This window comes from Aquarana catesbeiana, linkage group LG03 (assembly GCF_042186555.1).
Source record: "Aquarana catesbeiana isolate 2022-GZ linkage group LG03, ASM4218655v1, whole genome shotgun sequence".
NCBI lineage: Eukaryota > Metazoa > Chordata > Amphibia > Anura > Ranidae > Aquarana > Aquarana catesbeiana.
The window spans coordinates 287,457,070-287,471,289 of NC_133326.1; the positions used below are offsets into that span (position 1 = coordinate 287,457,070).

Consider the following 14,220-nt stretch of genomic DNA (forward strand, 5'->3'; position numbering starts at 1 on the left):
TGCTTGCCCCTCACTGTTTTGCCTGGTTTCCCAGCCCTCATCTAGAAAGATGAGCACTTCCTGTTCAAGTCCATTTCAAGCATCCTACGGCCTTACATGAGTCTGGCAAAGGGTTTTGGATGGTAGTAGGACCAGAAAGTGTATAGGACACAACTAGCAGAACATAGGTACTAATGAAAAAAAGAGGTGTTTTCTTATCACTTCCTTCTGATAAAAGATCTTTACTGGTCTTGTCTTTACAAGCCCTCTTAGGTCTTGTTTTACAGATTTGTGCTGGTAATATGTTTTAGCTTTTACAGTCAGCAGTCCAGTGCCAACTGAATTATTCAGATGTGTCTAGTTTTGTCAGTAGAAAAATATGCACAGTGCACTTCAGAGTTCATACTTTCTGCCTACTAATTGTAATGGCTTGTTTTACACAGTAGCTATGGGAAGCTAGTTTCAGAACACAATGTGCTTGAAAGTGTTCTGGGAATCCTTCCAAAAGTTACATCTAGCTTTACTTACATTTTTATAGATGTCCCTTAGAAAAAAACTGCCATTGAATGCTTTGCTGTAAAATTAAATTTAAAAAATCTGATTTCAACCGTGACTTGCATACCCTCATATATAAGTGGAGTATATTTCATTTTGTTGGTTTATCCATATTTGAACATCTAAATTGATTTGCTTTTCTTGTATTCAGCAAAGGCGAATCAACCATATTTAAGGCCCATACATCTTCTGTGCGATGCGTTGACTTCTCAAGTGATGGTCAAACCATTATCACCGCATCCGATGACAAGTCAATCAAAGCGTGGAATGTGCATCACCAACGTTTTCTTTTTTCACTTAGCCAGCATACAAACTGGGTGAGATGTGCCAAGTACGTATTGTACAATATTTACATGTTTTTGTGTGATTGCATTGATTATGCTGAAAACTTTTCCACCTTAGAAAATACATGTTTTCCTTTAAAAAAAAAAAAAAGAATAGTAAAGTATTGAATTGTTTTCCATTGAGAAATGCGTAATTTTGGAGTTTAAATGATAACATTTATTGACTAAATTAGGTTGTTAAAGATGCAAGTTTTCGAGGCCTGTTCAGTCCATTTTCTGGGTTTATTTCTGAAAATGGTTTTAAATGCACATATAGAATTATAAGAGTTACAAAGAGAAGCAATAAAATACAACCATTAAAAAAAAATGCCATTATTGTTTTCCTGACACACTTGAGTTGTAATGGCTATTGTAAATGTTTAGGCCAGTGATCTCCAAACTGTGGCCCTTTGCTTGCCTTTTATATTGCCCTTGGGGTACTATTTCACCAACTGACACCAATAATAGGGCACCATTCCTCCTACTGACACCATAAACGGATCACTATTCCTCCCACTCAATCCAATGATGGGGCACTGATGCTGGGGCATTTTCTACTCTCACTGGCCACAGTCCAGCCCCCCCCCCTCTCAAAGGACAGTAAACTGATCCCTCGCTTAGAACATTTGGGGACCCCTGGTTTAGGCAATAGAGATAACTTCAGAGTCTTGGGGAACTTCATCCTAGATATTGTTCCTAATATCGTCACACTAGATGAGAACTACCTCACATGATATATTACAGTGAATAATGGTAGAAATCTGCATGCCTCCAAGAAAGGGAGGCATCAAACTCAAAGGTGCCTAACTGGTGAATATCGGGGTTAGAGATGCTGGAAGTTTGGCAAAATGTCGTGCTGAAGAAAATGTAAATATGATATAAGGATGAGAGCCAGATAGCCTTACCAGTACAAGGTCAGGGGAGGAGACAGAGAAAAGTGCAGTGTTAACCACAGGGTGAAGTTAGAGCATCAGTGTTTGGGCCTATGATCAGAGGTTTGGCTCGGGAGCTTTTAAAGAAAGATGTCCAGGGCACCCTGTGATATAAAAGCTTAGAGTTTGATTAAGGGTCTAATAACGCACCACAAGGTGTTGTCATATTAGCAATGTAAAAACTATAATACAGCGTGGATGGGAGTAAACCCATCAAATTTCAGTTGCAATTAAAGTGATTCTAAAGGCAGGAGGTTTGTTTACCTTTAAGTGGACCTTCAGTGATTTTTTTTTTTCATATTTCCATCTATTTAACCTTCTCCCCTTGTTGTTTTAACTTTGGATGGTAAAACATTTTTTTTCTGCCAGCAAATACCTTATACGACCCACTTCCTCTTTCTTGTCTGGTCATTAGCCTAGGCTTATGACATCATGCACAGCTCTCTCTCTCTCACTCTGGTGAGAGTTTGCCAGGAAGGGAGGGGGGGGGGGGGTGAGTCATAAGAGGGCCAATGAGAGCTTGAGAGCTGCAGAGCTGTGTGGTGTGAGGCGTGTATCTGTGTAAATCCAGGAAGTGAACAGGCAGCAGCTTCAGCTGCCCACAGTTAAAATGCAGCCAGACTCAGTGGAGGGAGATTTCTGCAGCATATTTGGCAAGTATTGAGTCACAGTATATATAAAATAATATGCAAAGTGGTTGGATGGAAGCTTCACAATGGCAAAGATGTTTTTATTGCAAATTATGATAGCAGACTGCAGTTCCTCTTTTAATGCATTGTATGCATAAAGGTAAAAAACCTGGATGCAGCTCAACCCCCAGCCCCCCCTATACTTACCTAAGCCCAAATCCAGCGATGTGCATGAGAGCAGCGGCTCTTCTGGGTCTCTCTCTCTCCTCATTGACTCACACAGCAGTGGAGGCCATTGGCTCCAGCTGCTGTCAATCCCAGCCAGTGAGCCAATGAGAGCAGGGGGCAGGGCGAGCCACTCACTGTATGTTAATGGACATTATCCATTCACAGGAGTGCAACTCGGGAGCGAGCCTGCTCGATTCCCCCATAGCAAGAGGATTACTATCGGGGCACTCGGCAGGGGTAAGGAGCCAGAACCGACGGCGGGGGACCCAAAAAGAAGAGGATCAGGGCTGTTCTGTACAAAACCATTGCACAGAGCAGGAAAGTATAACATGTTTATTTTTAAATGACAGCCTTTATAATCGCTTTAGATTTAAAGGATCTCTCATAACAGATATACTAATAGGTACTGTATATAGAAGACCAGGCAGAAGTCATGCTGCCGATGAAGTTTTTAGCATGATGGGACATGCATTGTAAGTGAATAAAAGTCCTTGTGATGAAAAATCCTTGTAATCCTTCCTAAGGCCCCTTTAACACTTGTGCAACCTGAAAGTCGCACAATTATACCGCAGTTTTTTTCCAGTAACTTTGACACGACTTGAAGCAATGCCTGTGTAATCTTGAGGTTTATGGACCTCAAGTTGCATCAAAGTCAGACCAAAGTAGTGTAGGAACTACCTTAAAGTTGCACAGATATGAATTGTACTCATTGGAAACCATAGGGTACGACTTGTAATGTGACTTTGCTGTCGCACAAGTGTGAATCGAGCCTAAGAGGGAAGGAGATGACTATCATTGAAAGATGCAAGAAAGTGTAGGAAAAACCGTCTGCCTTGTGAAGCGGTAAATAAGAAAGTGTAGCAGAGAGAAAAAAAATTAAAAATAGGACAGCAATAAAGACCTTCTTTTTGAGCTTCTCCAAAAGACAGAGTGAAATAAAAGGGCTGGGACGTCTTTGCCGGAATACGGAGCAATTGTCAATAGACCTCCATTTTCTGCTTTAAGGGGTGGGGGGTGGGGGGGCAGCTTTAATGCAAAGAAGGTCTGCCACAAGGTGAAGGACCTGAGGTAGATGATGACTCTCTGAGGGGGCGAGCAGATCGTATCTGTACAGTAGAGAGGCCCATTGGGTAGGGTAGTATGATTGAGGAAAGTGGGGTATGAGCCGCCTTTACTTCAGTAGAGACCTAAAGTTATTCCTTAAGGGAATTTCCAATGAGGAGCTTACCTTTTGAAGGGCATACACAAAAGGCACCTTTTATGAGCACATTCTCCTAATTAGGCTTTAAAGTGTTGGTAACGTTAACTATAACTATTCTTAAAAGTGTTCCCTGCCCTGTATATATAAAAAAAAAATCTGTGTACTTGCCTTTTTTTTAAAAATCCGGTCTGATCATGTAATTCAGTAGCTCTGACTCCTGTGTAAGACCTTCATGTACACTAGCAGCTCCTAAACTTGAGTTTAGGAGCTTTTGGTGTTTTTTTTGCCAAAGCTCCTAAACTTGGACTCCATAAAATCCTATGTGTCAATGTACCCACATGCTTTGAGCAGAATTTAGGAGCTGCTGCTTTTAGGTGAGGTTCAACCTCCCTCTCTTGAACACAGAAGAATCACATTCAGGATAGGAACGTTTTGACCACCGGCCATAGAAAAATGCAAAACGTAGTGTACATGAAGCCTTAGGGAGCACTCGACAACGGCTTTGAATTCCCAAAGCCAGAGGTTCCCATGGCCCACGTGGTGTTGGCACTCCCTCCTGTTTCCTGCAGCAGCCGCTTGCTGACACAAGGCAGCCGGAGCTGCTTGATCATGTGACCGGACTGGGTTTATACAAGGTAAGTTCAGGGTGTGCAGGGATCAGTAGGAGGAGGGGGAGGAAATGATTTTAAGAATGGGTAAAGTTAGCCATAAGATTATGTACATATGCACAGAAAGTAAGGACATTCTTAAGATTTGAAGGATCATGTTTTCCATGGTGTCTACACAAAAAAGCACTGTTGAGGGCACGAGTTGTAATCTTGCAGCCTGATTAGGATCAGCTATATGTGGGAAAAGTTCACTAGCAATTAATAAGAATAGCCAGGTCCACAGCATGAACAGACTTTTCTTCTTAAACTCCCTTTCCATAGGGTGCAAGTCATCAGAATTATCAGGAGGAAGGCGTAACCATCTGAGTTGTGCCAGTCATTATATAAGGCCCTCTTGGCTTTATCAAGAATTGGGAAAGACATTTTAAGAATAGCCTTGTATATCATGCTTGGAAGGATATGTGGGGGATGAGCAGCACTAGGTGTATCTATCCTGGGACTAGAATGCACTGCTTTAGCCAGTGACTCCACAGTAGCTAGCATGTAGCGAGAAGCTGAAGAAGTAACTTGATGAAATTCTGGAGGTGAAAAATCATTCTCAGCCTCTGCTAAAAAGTCAGTGTCCCTCTTGCCTTCTGCAAATAGAAGTGCACTAGGCAGTTCCGGTCGTATTGTCTGAAGATAATCAGAGGGTGGAAAGACAGAAGAGCATATATGGGTGTTACTACCTGCCAATTTCCAGAAGTGGAGATAGCCCTTGGAATAGATCAGACATAGTAGCAGAGAATTCTGCTTTTGTCAGACAGGCATGTCTGTGAGTGAGTCCGATTTAGGAGGCTGGAGCGGCCTTAGTGCACCTCGCTCTGAAACAAGGAGACTTCTATCAACCTCAAGGAACTTGGAGTTTTCTCTAAGCCTATACATCAGTGGTCTCCAGATTGTGGCCCTTGCTCGCCTTTATCCAGCCCTTTGGGCACTATTCCTCCAATTAATTGTCAGGGCTGGGCTCAGCCCTTCCTTCTCTGAGCTGGCCACTCAGCTGTTGGCTAATTGCCAGCTCCTATCTCTCCACAATGACTTACCTGTTGCTGATATCCTGCTCGTCAGTCCTGCTTACCTAAGCCGTCCAGCCCAGATGAACTCGGCCTTTGCCTTGGTCACATCTCTAGAGACGCTCGCCTGTGTTCTTGTTAAAGACTTGTTCGGCTGACATTCCTCTTGGCTCCAGATCCTGCTTGCTGTTCTACTATGCTCGTCTCTGGCTCCCTGACGTTTTGGCTTGTCTGACTATCCGTTACTGTTCCTGAACTCTGGCTATGTTTTGACTAGGTTTACTCTGTTTACCTTTTTTTATTATTATTAAACAAGTGTGATTTAACTGTACTTCTGTCTCGGTCTGATTCATGGTCTCTGACAGAAAGCGAAGGCCATGAATTCAGAAGCCCCAGTCTCTGTTCAGGCACCAGCCTCGAGTATTACCTCTATAAGAGGTATGTCTGGTTTCGCTCTGCTTCCCCAGCGATTTGGGGGCGATCCAGTTCAATGCAGAGGGTTTCTCAACCAGGTTGAGATATACTGTGAGATGCTGCCCCAGGCGTTTCCCACGAACAGAAGAAAAGTAGGTTCTGTGATATCTTTGCTTTCTGAGAGAGCCTTGGCAAACCTTCCTATGGGAGATGCAAAAACCTGTTACCCAGACTTTGTGGCTTCCTTTAAAAGGGTATTTGACGTTCCCGCACGTTCCATTTCTGCTGCCAAAAGCCTCATGTCTATCAAACGGTACGAGAACTGTTGCCGATTACGCCGTTGACTTCCGTACCCTGGCAGCAGAGGTTGCGTGGAACAATGATGCTCTCGTGGCTGCTTTTTCTCACAGTCTCTCGAATAACATCAAAGATGAGATAGCAGCCCGAGACATACCCACTGAGCTAGAGAGGTTGATCTTGCTTGCCATGCTGATTGACTCCAGACTCTGAGAGAAAGCTTCCTTTTAAGGAGTGCTTACGGAAGCCTCCAGTACCTTTTTGGCTCTGAGCTTTGCAGTCCCACCCTTGCCTCCCTCATCTCCCATGCCTCCTGGTACCGAGTCTGTCAGTGAAGGTGAAGCCATGCACTTGGGCTCCACATGTCTCTCTGCGGATGAGAGAGCCCTTAGGAGGAGGGAGAGATTATGCCTTTATTGTGGCCAGGCAGGTCCCTTTTTTGAAGTCTTGTCCTACCCATCCAGGGAACGCCCGAACCTTGAGGTCCTGTCACGGACAGACCTTAGGTAGTGTTGTTTCATCCCCAGTGATCCAGAAGGATAAGCCCCTGGTTCAGGTTACCCTTTCTTGGGCTGAGTCATCCGTCGAGATACAGGCTCTAATAGACTCTGCGGCTGCAGGCCTGTTCATTGATGCTGCCTTTGTATCGAAGCACTCAATTCTGCTGCAGCTGTGTGACACTCCACTTGCCATTGAGGCTCTTGATGGGAGACCACTACAGCCTGCCCATGTGACTCATGAGACTGTTCCGTTGTCCATGGCAGTACGGGCTCTTCACCATGAGATAATCCAATTCCAAGTTATTTCCTCGCCTAAGTTTTCTGCTGGTTATTGGCTATCCTTAGTTACAGAGGCACAACCCCTCTTTTGATTGGCTCCGTGCTGAGGTTCTCTCCTGGTCACCACAATGCAGTAAGACATGCTTCCAGAAGATAGCCAAGGTCCTGTGCACCTCTTCACTCTTCTCCCTCCTGGAGGAGTACCGCAATTTTAGCGATGTCTTTGACAAAGGTCAAGCCAGTAGTTTGCCTCCACACTGGTCGTATGATTGCACAATTGACCTTCAACCTGGTGCCATAGCCCCTTGTGGCTGGGTTTACCCTTTGTCAGTCTTGGAGGATAGGGCCATGGAGGAGAATGTTGCAGACGCACTCTCTCAAGGTTTCACATCCGCAAATCCTTGTCTCCTGCTGCTGCTGGTTTCTTCTTTGTGAAGAAGAAGAGTGGTGAACTGAGACCTTGTATTGATTATAGGGGTCTCGGTTGTTCCATGATTAAGAGAGCCTATCCGATTCTGTTGATTACAGAGTTATTTGACTGCCTCAAGGGAGCAACGTTTTTCACGAAGCTTGATTTAAGAGGGGCATACAATCTCGTGAGGATTAAGGAGGGCGACGAGTGGAAAACGGCGTTTTAATACCAGAACAGTCCATTATGAGTACCTCGTAATACCATTTAGCCTTAGTAACGCTCCGGCAGTTTTCCAGGAATTTATTAATGATGTCCTCCGAGATTTGTTGCAGTAATGTGTGGTGGTTTATCTCAATGATATCCTCCATATTTTCCAAGTCCCTGGAGAGCCAACACACAGATGTCTGTTGTGTGATTCAGAAACTAAGAGAGAACAACCTCCTATTGTAAATTGGAGAAGTGCGAATTCCATCGTGAACAGGTTAAATTCCTGGGTTATGTCATTTCCACTGCTGGTTTTTCAATGGACCCAGAGAAACTTTCAGCAGTCCTGCAGTGGCCCGACCTGTGGGTTTACATCCTCTGCAGCGTTTTCTTGGCTTTGCCAACTATTATCGGAAGTTTTATTCGTAACTTCTCGTCTCTGGTCGAGCCCCTGACTGATATGACCAGAAAGGACAGTAACCCACAGTATTGGTCTCCGGAGTCCATTAAGGCCTTTGAGAGTCTCTAGGCTGCTGTTTCTGCTTCTGTGTTGGCACATCCTGATCCTACTTTACCTTTTATCCTTGAGGTTGATGCTTCTGAGACTGGAGTTGGCACTCTTCTGTCTCAACGTCCTACCTAAGAGCGCTATGCATCCTTGTGGCTACTTTACCAAGAAATTGTCACCTGCGGAGTGCAATTACGAGATTGGGGACAGAGAGATGTTAGCGATCATTTATCCCTGAAAGAATGGAGACCTCTCCTCGAAGGTACCATTGTGCCAGGGCTCATTCTTACTGACCATAAGAATCTCACATTCTTGTCTGAGGCTTAACGCCTCTCTCCCAGAAGGGCGCGATGGGCTCTTTTCTTGTCTAGTTTCAATTACATTGCCTCATTCTTACCCGGTACTAAGAATGTAAGGGCTGACGCTTTGTCATGACAATTTTCCTCCACTTCCAAGATGAAGTTGGTTTCGGTTCCTGTGATTCCTCCTGATCGTATTCTGGCTACGATTCACACCAGTCTCACTTCTCCTTTTAGTGACAAAATTCTTGCCACTCAGGTCCATGCTCCTCCTGAGAAAATTTGTGACTGCTGATTTGTCCCAGAGAGTCTCCATACTGCCGTGCTCCAGATTTGCCATTCTCCCAAGGCTGCTGGCCACCCTGGGAGGAATCAACTCTTTTGGGCCATTTCCCAACAATTCTGGTGGCCTAGTCTACGTGCTGATGGTAACCGCCTTCATAGCTTCCTGTTCCGTGTGTGCTCAGAGTAATGCCCCGTATACACGGTCGGACATTGATCGGACATTCCAACAACAAAATCCATGGATTTTTTCCGACGGATGTTGGCTCAAACTTGTCTTGCATACACACGGTCACACAAAGTTGTCGGAAAATCCGATCGTTCTGAACGTGGTGACGTAAAACACGTACGTCAGGTCTATAAACGGGGCAGTAGCCAATAGCTTTCCTCTCTTAATTTATTCTGAGCATGCGTGGCACTTTGTGCATCGGATTTGTGTACACACGATCAGAATTTCCCGCAACGGATTTTGTTGTCGGAAAATTTTATAAATATACAAAATAACAGCGCTGGCAACTGGCCCAATATAAATATGAATATAGCTGAAGGTGTCGCTATATATATGTGACTAAACAAATTGCATTTGGTGAAAAAATTAAATAGTATGTGGTGAAAAAATATTGTTTCTGTTTAGAAACAGAAACCATAGGCACGCAAAAAAATTATTATTAAATATATATACCTCAACATATAACCATAGGCAATCCAAAAAGTATTATTAGTATATATATTTTTGGATTGCCTATGGTTATATGTTGAGGTATATATATTTATTAATAATTTTTTTGAGTGTCTATGGTTTGTTTCTAAACAGAAACAATATTTTTTCACCACATACTATTTAATTTTTTCACCAAATGCAATTTGTTTAGTCACATATCTATAGCGACCCCTTCAGCTATATTCATATTTATATTGGGCCAGTTGCCAGCGCTGTTTTTTTGTATATTTATTTTAAGTCATAGCACTTGTATCTAGCAGCTGCAACAAGGTTTTTGGTGCACTTATTTATCTTGCGAGCGCTGCTTTCTTATATATTCATTTTTCATGGAAAATTTTATAGCCTGCTCTCAAACTTTGTGTGTCGGAAATTCCGATGGAAAATGTGTGATGGAGCCCACACGCGGTCGGATTTTCTGACAACAAGGTCCTATCACACATTTTCCGTCGGAAAATCCGACCGTGTGTACAGGGCATAAGACTCCATGACCCCTTCCAGTGGGCCTTCTACAGCCCATACCCAATGGAGAGAGGCCCTGGACCCACCTGTCTATGGATTTCATTGTAGAGTTGCCCAACTCCCAGGGTAACGCAGTTATCCTTATGGTGGTTGACCATTTCTTGAAAATGTCTCATTGTATTCCTCTTAAGAAGTTGCTCACTTCTAAGGAACTGGCTTCCATTTTTGCTGGGGAGATCTTTCGCTTACATGGGCTACCCAAGGTGATCGTCTTGGACAGGGGTAGTTAGTTTGTGTCCCGGTTCTGGCGAGCCTTTTGTGCACAGTTGGAAATTCAGGTTTCTTTCTCCTCTGCGTATCACCCGCAGTCTAATGGGGCCGCAAAACGAGCCAATCAGTCCTTGGAGCAGTTCCTACGTTGCTATATTTCTGACTATCATAACTGGTCAGACCTCTTACCATGGGTGGAGTTTGCTCACAATATAGTGCCTTGAATTCTGCTTCCAGATTGTCCCTGTTTATGGTGAACTTTTCTAACCTTCCATGTTGCCTGACTCATTTGTTCCGCAGAGTATTCCTGCATTGGGTTGGAGGAGCATCTTCGTGGTCTTCGTTCCACTTGGGCACGAGTCCAGGAGGCTTTGTGACATACTAATGATAGGTACAGACACCTTGCTGACCGCAAACGCCAGCCAGCACCATCCTACCAGGCTGGAAACAGGGTCTGGCTGTCATCTCGCAACCTCCGACTTCGTGTTCCCTCTCTGAAGTTCGCAACATTGGTTTATTGGGCCTTTCTGTATGCTCCGCAGGATTAACCCAGTGGCTTACGCGTTAGAACTTCCTTCTAATATGCATATCTCAAATGTATTTCATGTCTCCTTATTAAAACCTTTGGTCTGCAACCGCTTTACCACCTTGGTGCCACGTCCTCACCCTATACAGGTTGAGAACCATGAGGAGTATGACGTACAGTCCATTGTTGACGACACTCGTAGGTTCCATGGGCGCATACAGTACCTGGTGCATTGGAAAGGGTATGGTCCAGAGGAACGCTCCTGGGTCTCATCCTCAGACGTACATGCCCCGTTCTCCTCCGTGATTTCCATAAACGTTTTCCCCTCAAGCCTGGTGGCCCTCCGAGGGGAGGGGTCATTGAGAAGGGGGTACTGTCAGGGCTGGGCTCGGCCCTTCCTTCTGAGCTGGACGCTGCTATCTCTCCACAGTGACTCACCTGTTGATATCCTGCTCGTCAGTCCGGCCTACTTAAGCCATCCAGCCCAGAGGATCTCTGCCTTCGCCTTGGTCACATCTCTAGAGACGCTCGCCTGTGTTCTTGTTAAAGACTTGTTCGGCTGACATTCCTCTTGGCTCCAGATCCTGCTTGCTGTTCTACTACGCTATGTTTTGACTACGTTTTACTCTGTTTATCTTTTTTTTAATTATTATTAAACAAGTGAGATTTAACTTCTGTCTCAGTCTGATTCATGGTTTCTGACAAAGCAAAAATGTCAGGGAGCCAGAGATGAGCGTAGTAGAACAGCAAGCAGGATCTGCAGCCAGAAAGAATGTCAGCAAAGCATGCCTTTAACAGGAACACAGGCATGTGTCTCTAGAGATTTGACCAAGGTGAAGGCAGAGATCATCTGGACTGGACGGCTTAAGTAAGCAGGAATGACAAGCAGGATATCATCAACAGGTGAGTCACGGTGGAGAGATAGGAGCTGACAATTAGCCGACAACTGAGCGGCCAGCTCAGAGAAGGAAGGGCTGAGCCCAGCCCTGACAGGCTTGTCTGACTATCAGTTCCGGTTCCTGAACTCTGGCCATGTTTTGACTACGTTTACTCTGTTTACCTTTTTTTATTATCAAACAAGTGTGATTTAACTGTACTTCTGTCTCGGTCTGATTCATGGTTTCTGACATTAATACACTAAAATAAGGCACTATTCCTCCCACTGACACCATCTATAAGGTACTATTCCTCCCACTGACACCATCAATGGGGCACTGTTCCTCCCACTGACACCATAGATGGGGTACTATTCCTCCCACTGACACCATAGATGGGGCACTATTCCTCCCACTGATACCATAGATGGGGCACTATTCCTCCCACTGACACCATAGATGGGGCACTATTCCTCCCACTGACACCATAGATGGGGCACTATTCCTCCCACTGACACCATAGATGGGGCACTATTCCTCCCACTGACACCATAGATGGGGCACTATTCCTCCCACTGACACCATAGATGGGGCACTATTCCTCCCACTGACACCATAGATGGGGCACTATTCCTCCCACTGACACCATAGATGGGGCACTATTCCTCCCACTGACACCATAGATGGGGCACTATTCCTCCAACTACTACCAATACCCCCTACTGCCCATAGGCTTTATGCAATTTAGTCTGATGTATACTCTACTCCTCACTGGCCACAATCCGGCCCTTCTAAAGTCTGAAGAACAGTAAACTGACCTTTGCTTAGAAAGTTTGAAAAACCCTGCTGTAGATAAATCTCCACTGTTTTACCCATGTGCTCTTGCTTCTGAGTGCCTGTTATCCACCATTGCTAAGTGAGGATTTTCCCCTTTACCTTATTATTATACCTTATTATTATACCTTATTATTTATTACCCTATAACGAGTGCCCTCAAAACCATGTGTGTGCTTAGCACTGCAGTGTGACTTGTAGGATAAGCATCTAGTACATTTCCAGGTTATATTGCATCAAGATATGTGTAGCCAGGAACCGGTAAGTATTGTTCAGAGACCCTGTTTTACCTTGTCCTTGTTGCTGGTCCCATACAGGGTCCAGGTTTCTCCTGTTGCTGTAGGCATACCCCCCAAGGGGTCTTCAGGGTCTGGGTGCCATAGGGATGGACTGCTCTGGACCTGTATAACCTCCTGTGGCTAACTTGTTGCACTTACCAAGGTGAGCACTGAAAGCAGGTTTTAGTGCCCAAAGCAAACCTTACATGCTGACCCCATTGTTGCGGGATCTGGGTGCAGTTCCCAAGATGTACATCAAGGGTAACCGATCTGAAAACTGCTAGTAAGTCATAATGTGATAAGCTGCCAGATCTTGAAAGAAGTGGAGCCTCTTAGAGTGGGCAGGATTATATAGGTTCCCCCTGGAAGGGGTGGGGGGCTCCCAGCAAAGCCTTTCTTTGTGTCCAATCACCTGAAAGTAATGGCATATAACCCATAACTCAGGAATCATCTCCTGTGTCCTGTACTGTATGCATAAGATAACAAATATTGTGTTATGTAAGTAGTATTACCAACTCATTTTTTGAACTGTTGTTTTGTAGTAATTGTCCTTTATATTGTTGTCTTGTATAACTTCCCTCTTTCAGTGACTATGTGCCCTGCTGTCACCCACCTTTGACTAATTTTCTGATCTTCTATGATGTTTGGTTTTAGCCCTACCTACCCAATGTTCTGTATTGGCTCACTGGTTCCATTTTTCCCAGGTGCTGAAAACAATATAACAATAATACAATATAATTTTTTTTTTTTTTTATCATCAACTGCTATGATGTACTCACTGCCTCTTTCTGCATTTACAGATTTTCCCCAGATGGAAGACTAATTACCTCGTGCAGTGATGACAAGACTGTAAGAATCTGGGACACAACAAACAGAGTTTGCATTAACACTTTCATGGATTACAAAGGGTAACAAAGCTCATCTACTTGACTGAACATTTGACCATTGAGTTGTAGTCAAAATATAACATTAATTTTACTTCTCATACAAGTTTCATACTGTGTTGTGTTATTAACCATGCCTGAATTTTCATTCATGTTGGACAAAAGTTGCAAAAAATGGCACTGCGTTTTCTGTGCTTTTTAGTGTTTGATGTTGCACTTTCCATAAAAGTATATTGTATCCTATTGCGTGAGTGATAGTCAAATCTGTTACATGCCTACCAGAAACCATCTTCTGGCTTATTTAGTAAAGCAGAGCAAATGACAAACTGAGTGTAAAATCATAACCCATAGCAGGCTTTCAATTTTCAGATTACTGTGATTTTAAATGACCAGATTTCTTGTTAATTTGATGGCCTGATGTGATAAAAACAATTGTAAAAAAAAAAAACACATTTAATGCAAGCATATCAAATTAGTGTTGTTTTTTTGGGATGCAGGGAGGCCTCCTGCTCTTGTGCCTTCACTGCCTTATGGCCAGGTTCACACTATTGCAGTGCGATCACACACAATAGCTGTGACCACTCACACCTATCACAATAGTACACCCTGTGAGTGAATGGATGCCATTCATAAAAATGATTGCTTATAACAGTGATCATCAAATCCTGATC

General features: G+C 44.0%; 1 protein-coding gene across 2 annotated transcripts in view; it reads left to right on the forward strand.

The window, feature by feature from the left end:
* The window catches only part of POC1B (POC1 centriolar protein B), a 197,619-nt gene that overhangs the window by 28,564 nt on the left and 154,835 nt on the right, over nt 1–14,220 (forward strand). Inside the window, exons 4-5 of one of the 2 annotated variants that reach the window (XM_073620198.1) lie at nt 686–865; nt 13,466–13,573. In XM_073620198.1, coding sequence (XP_073476299.1) covers nt 686–865; nt 13,466–13,573 — 288 coding nt within the window. The remainder of the gene's footprint in view (nt 1–685; nt 866–13,465; nt 13,574–14,220) is intronic. The other variant, XM_073620199.1, reaches the window with a different exon arrangement.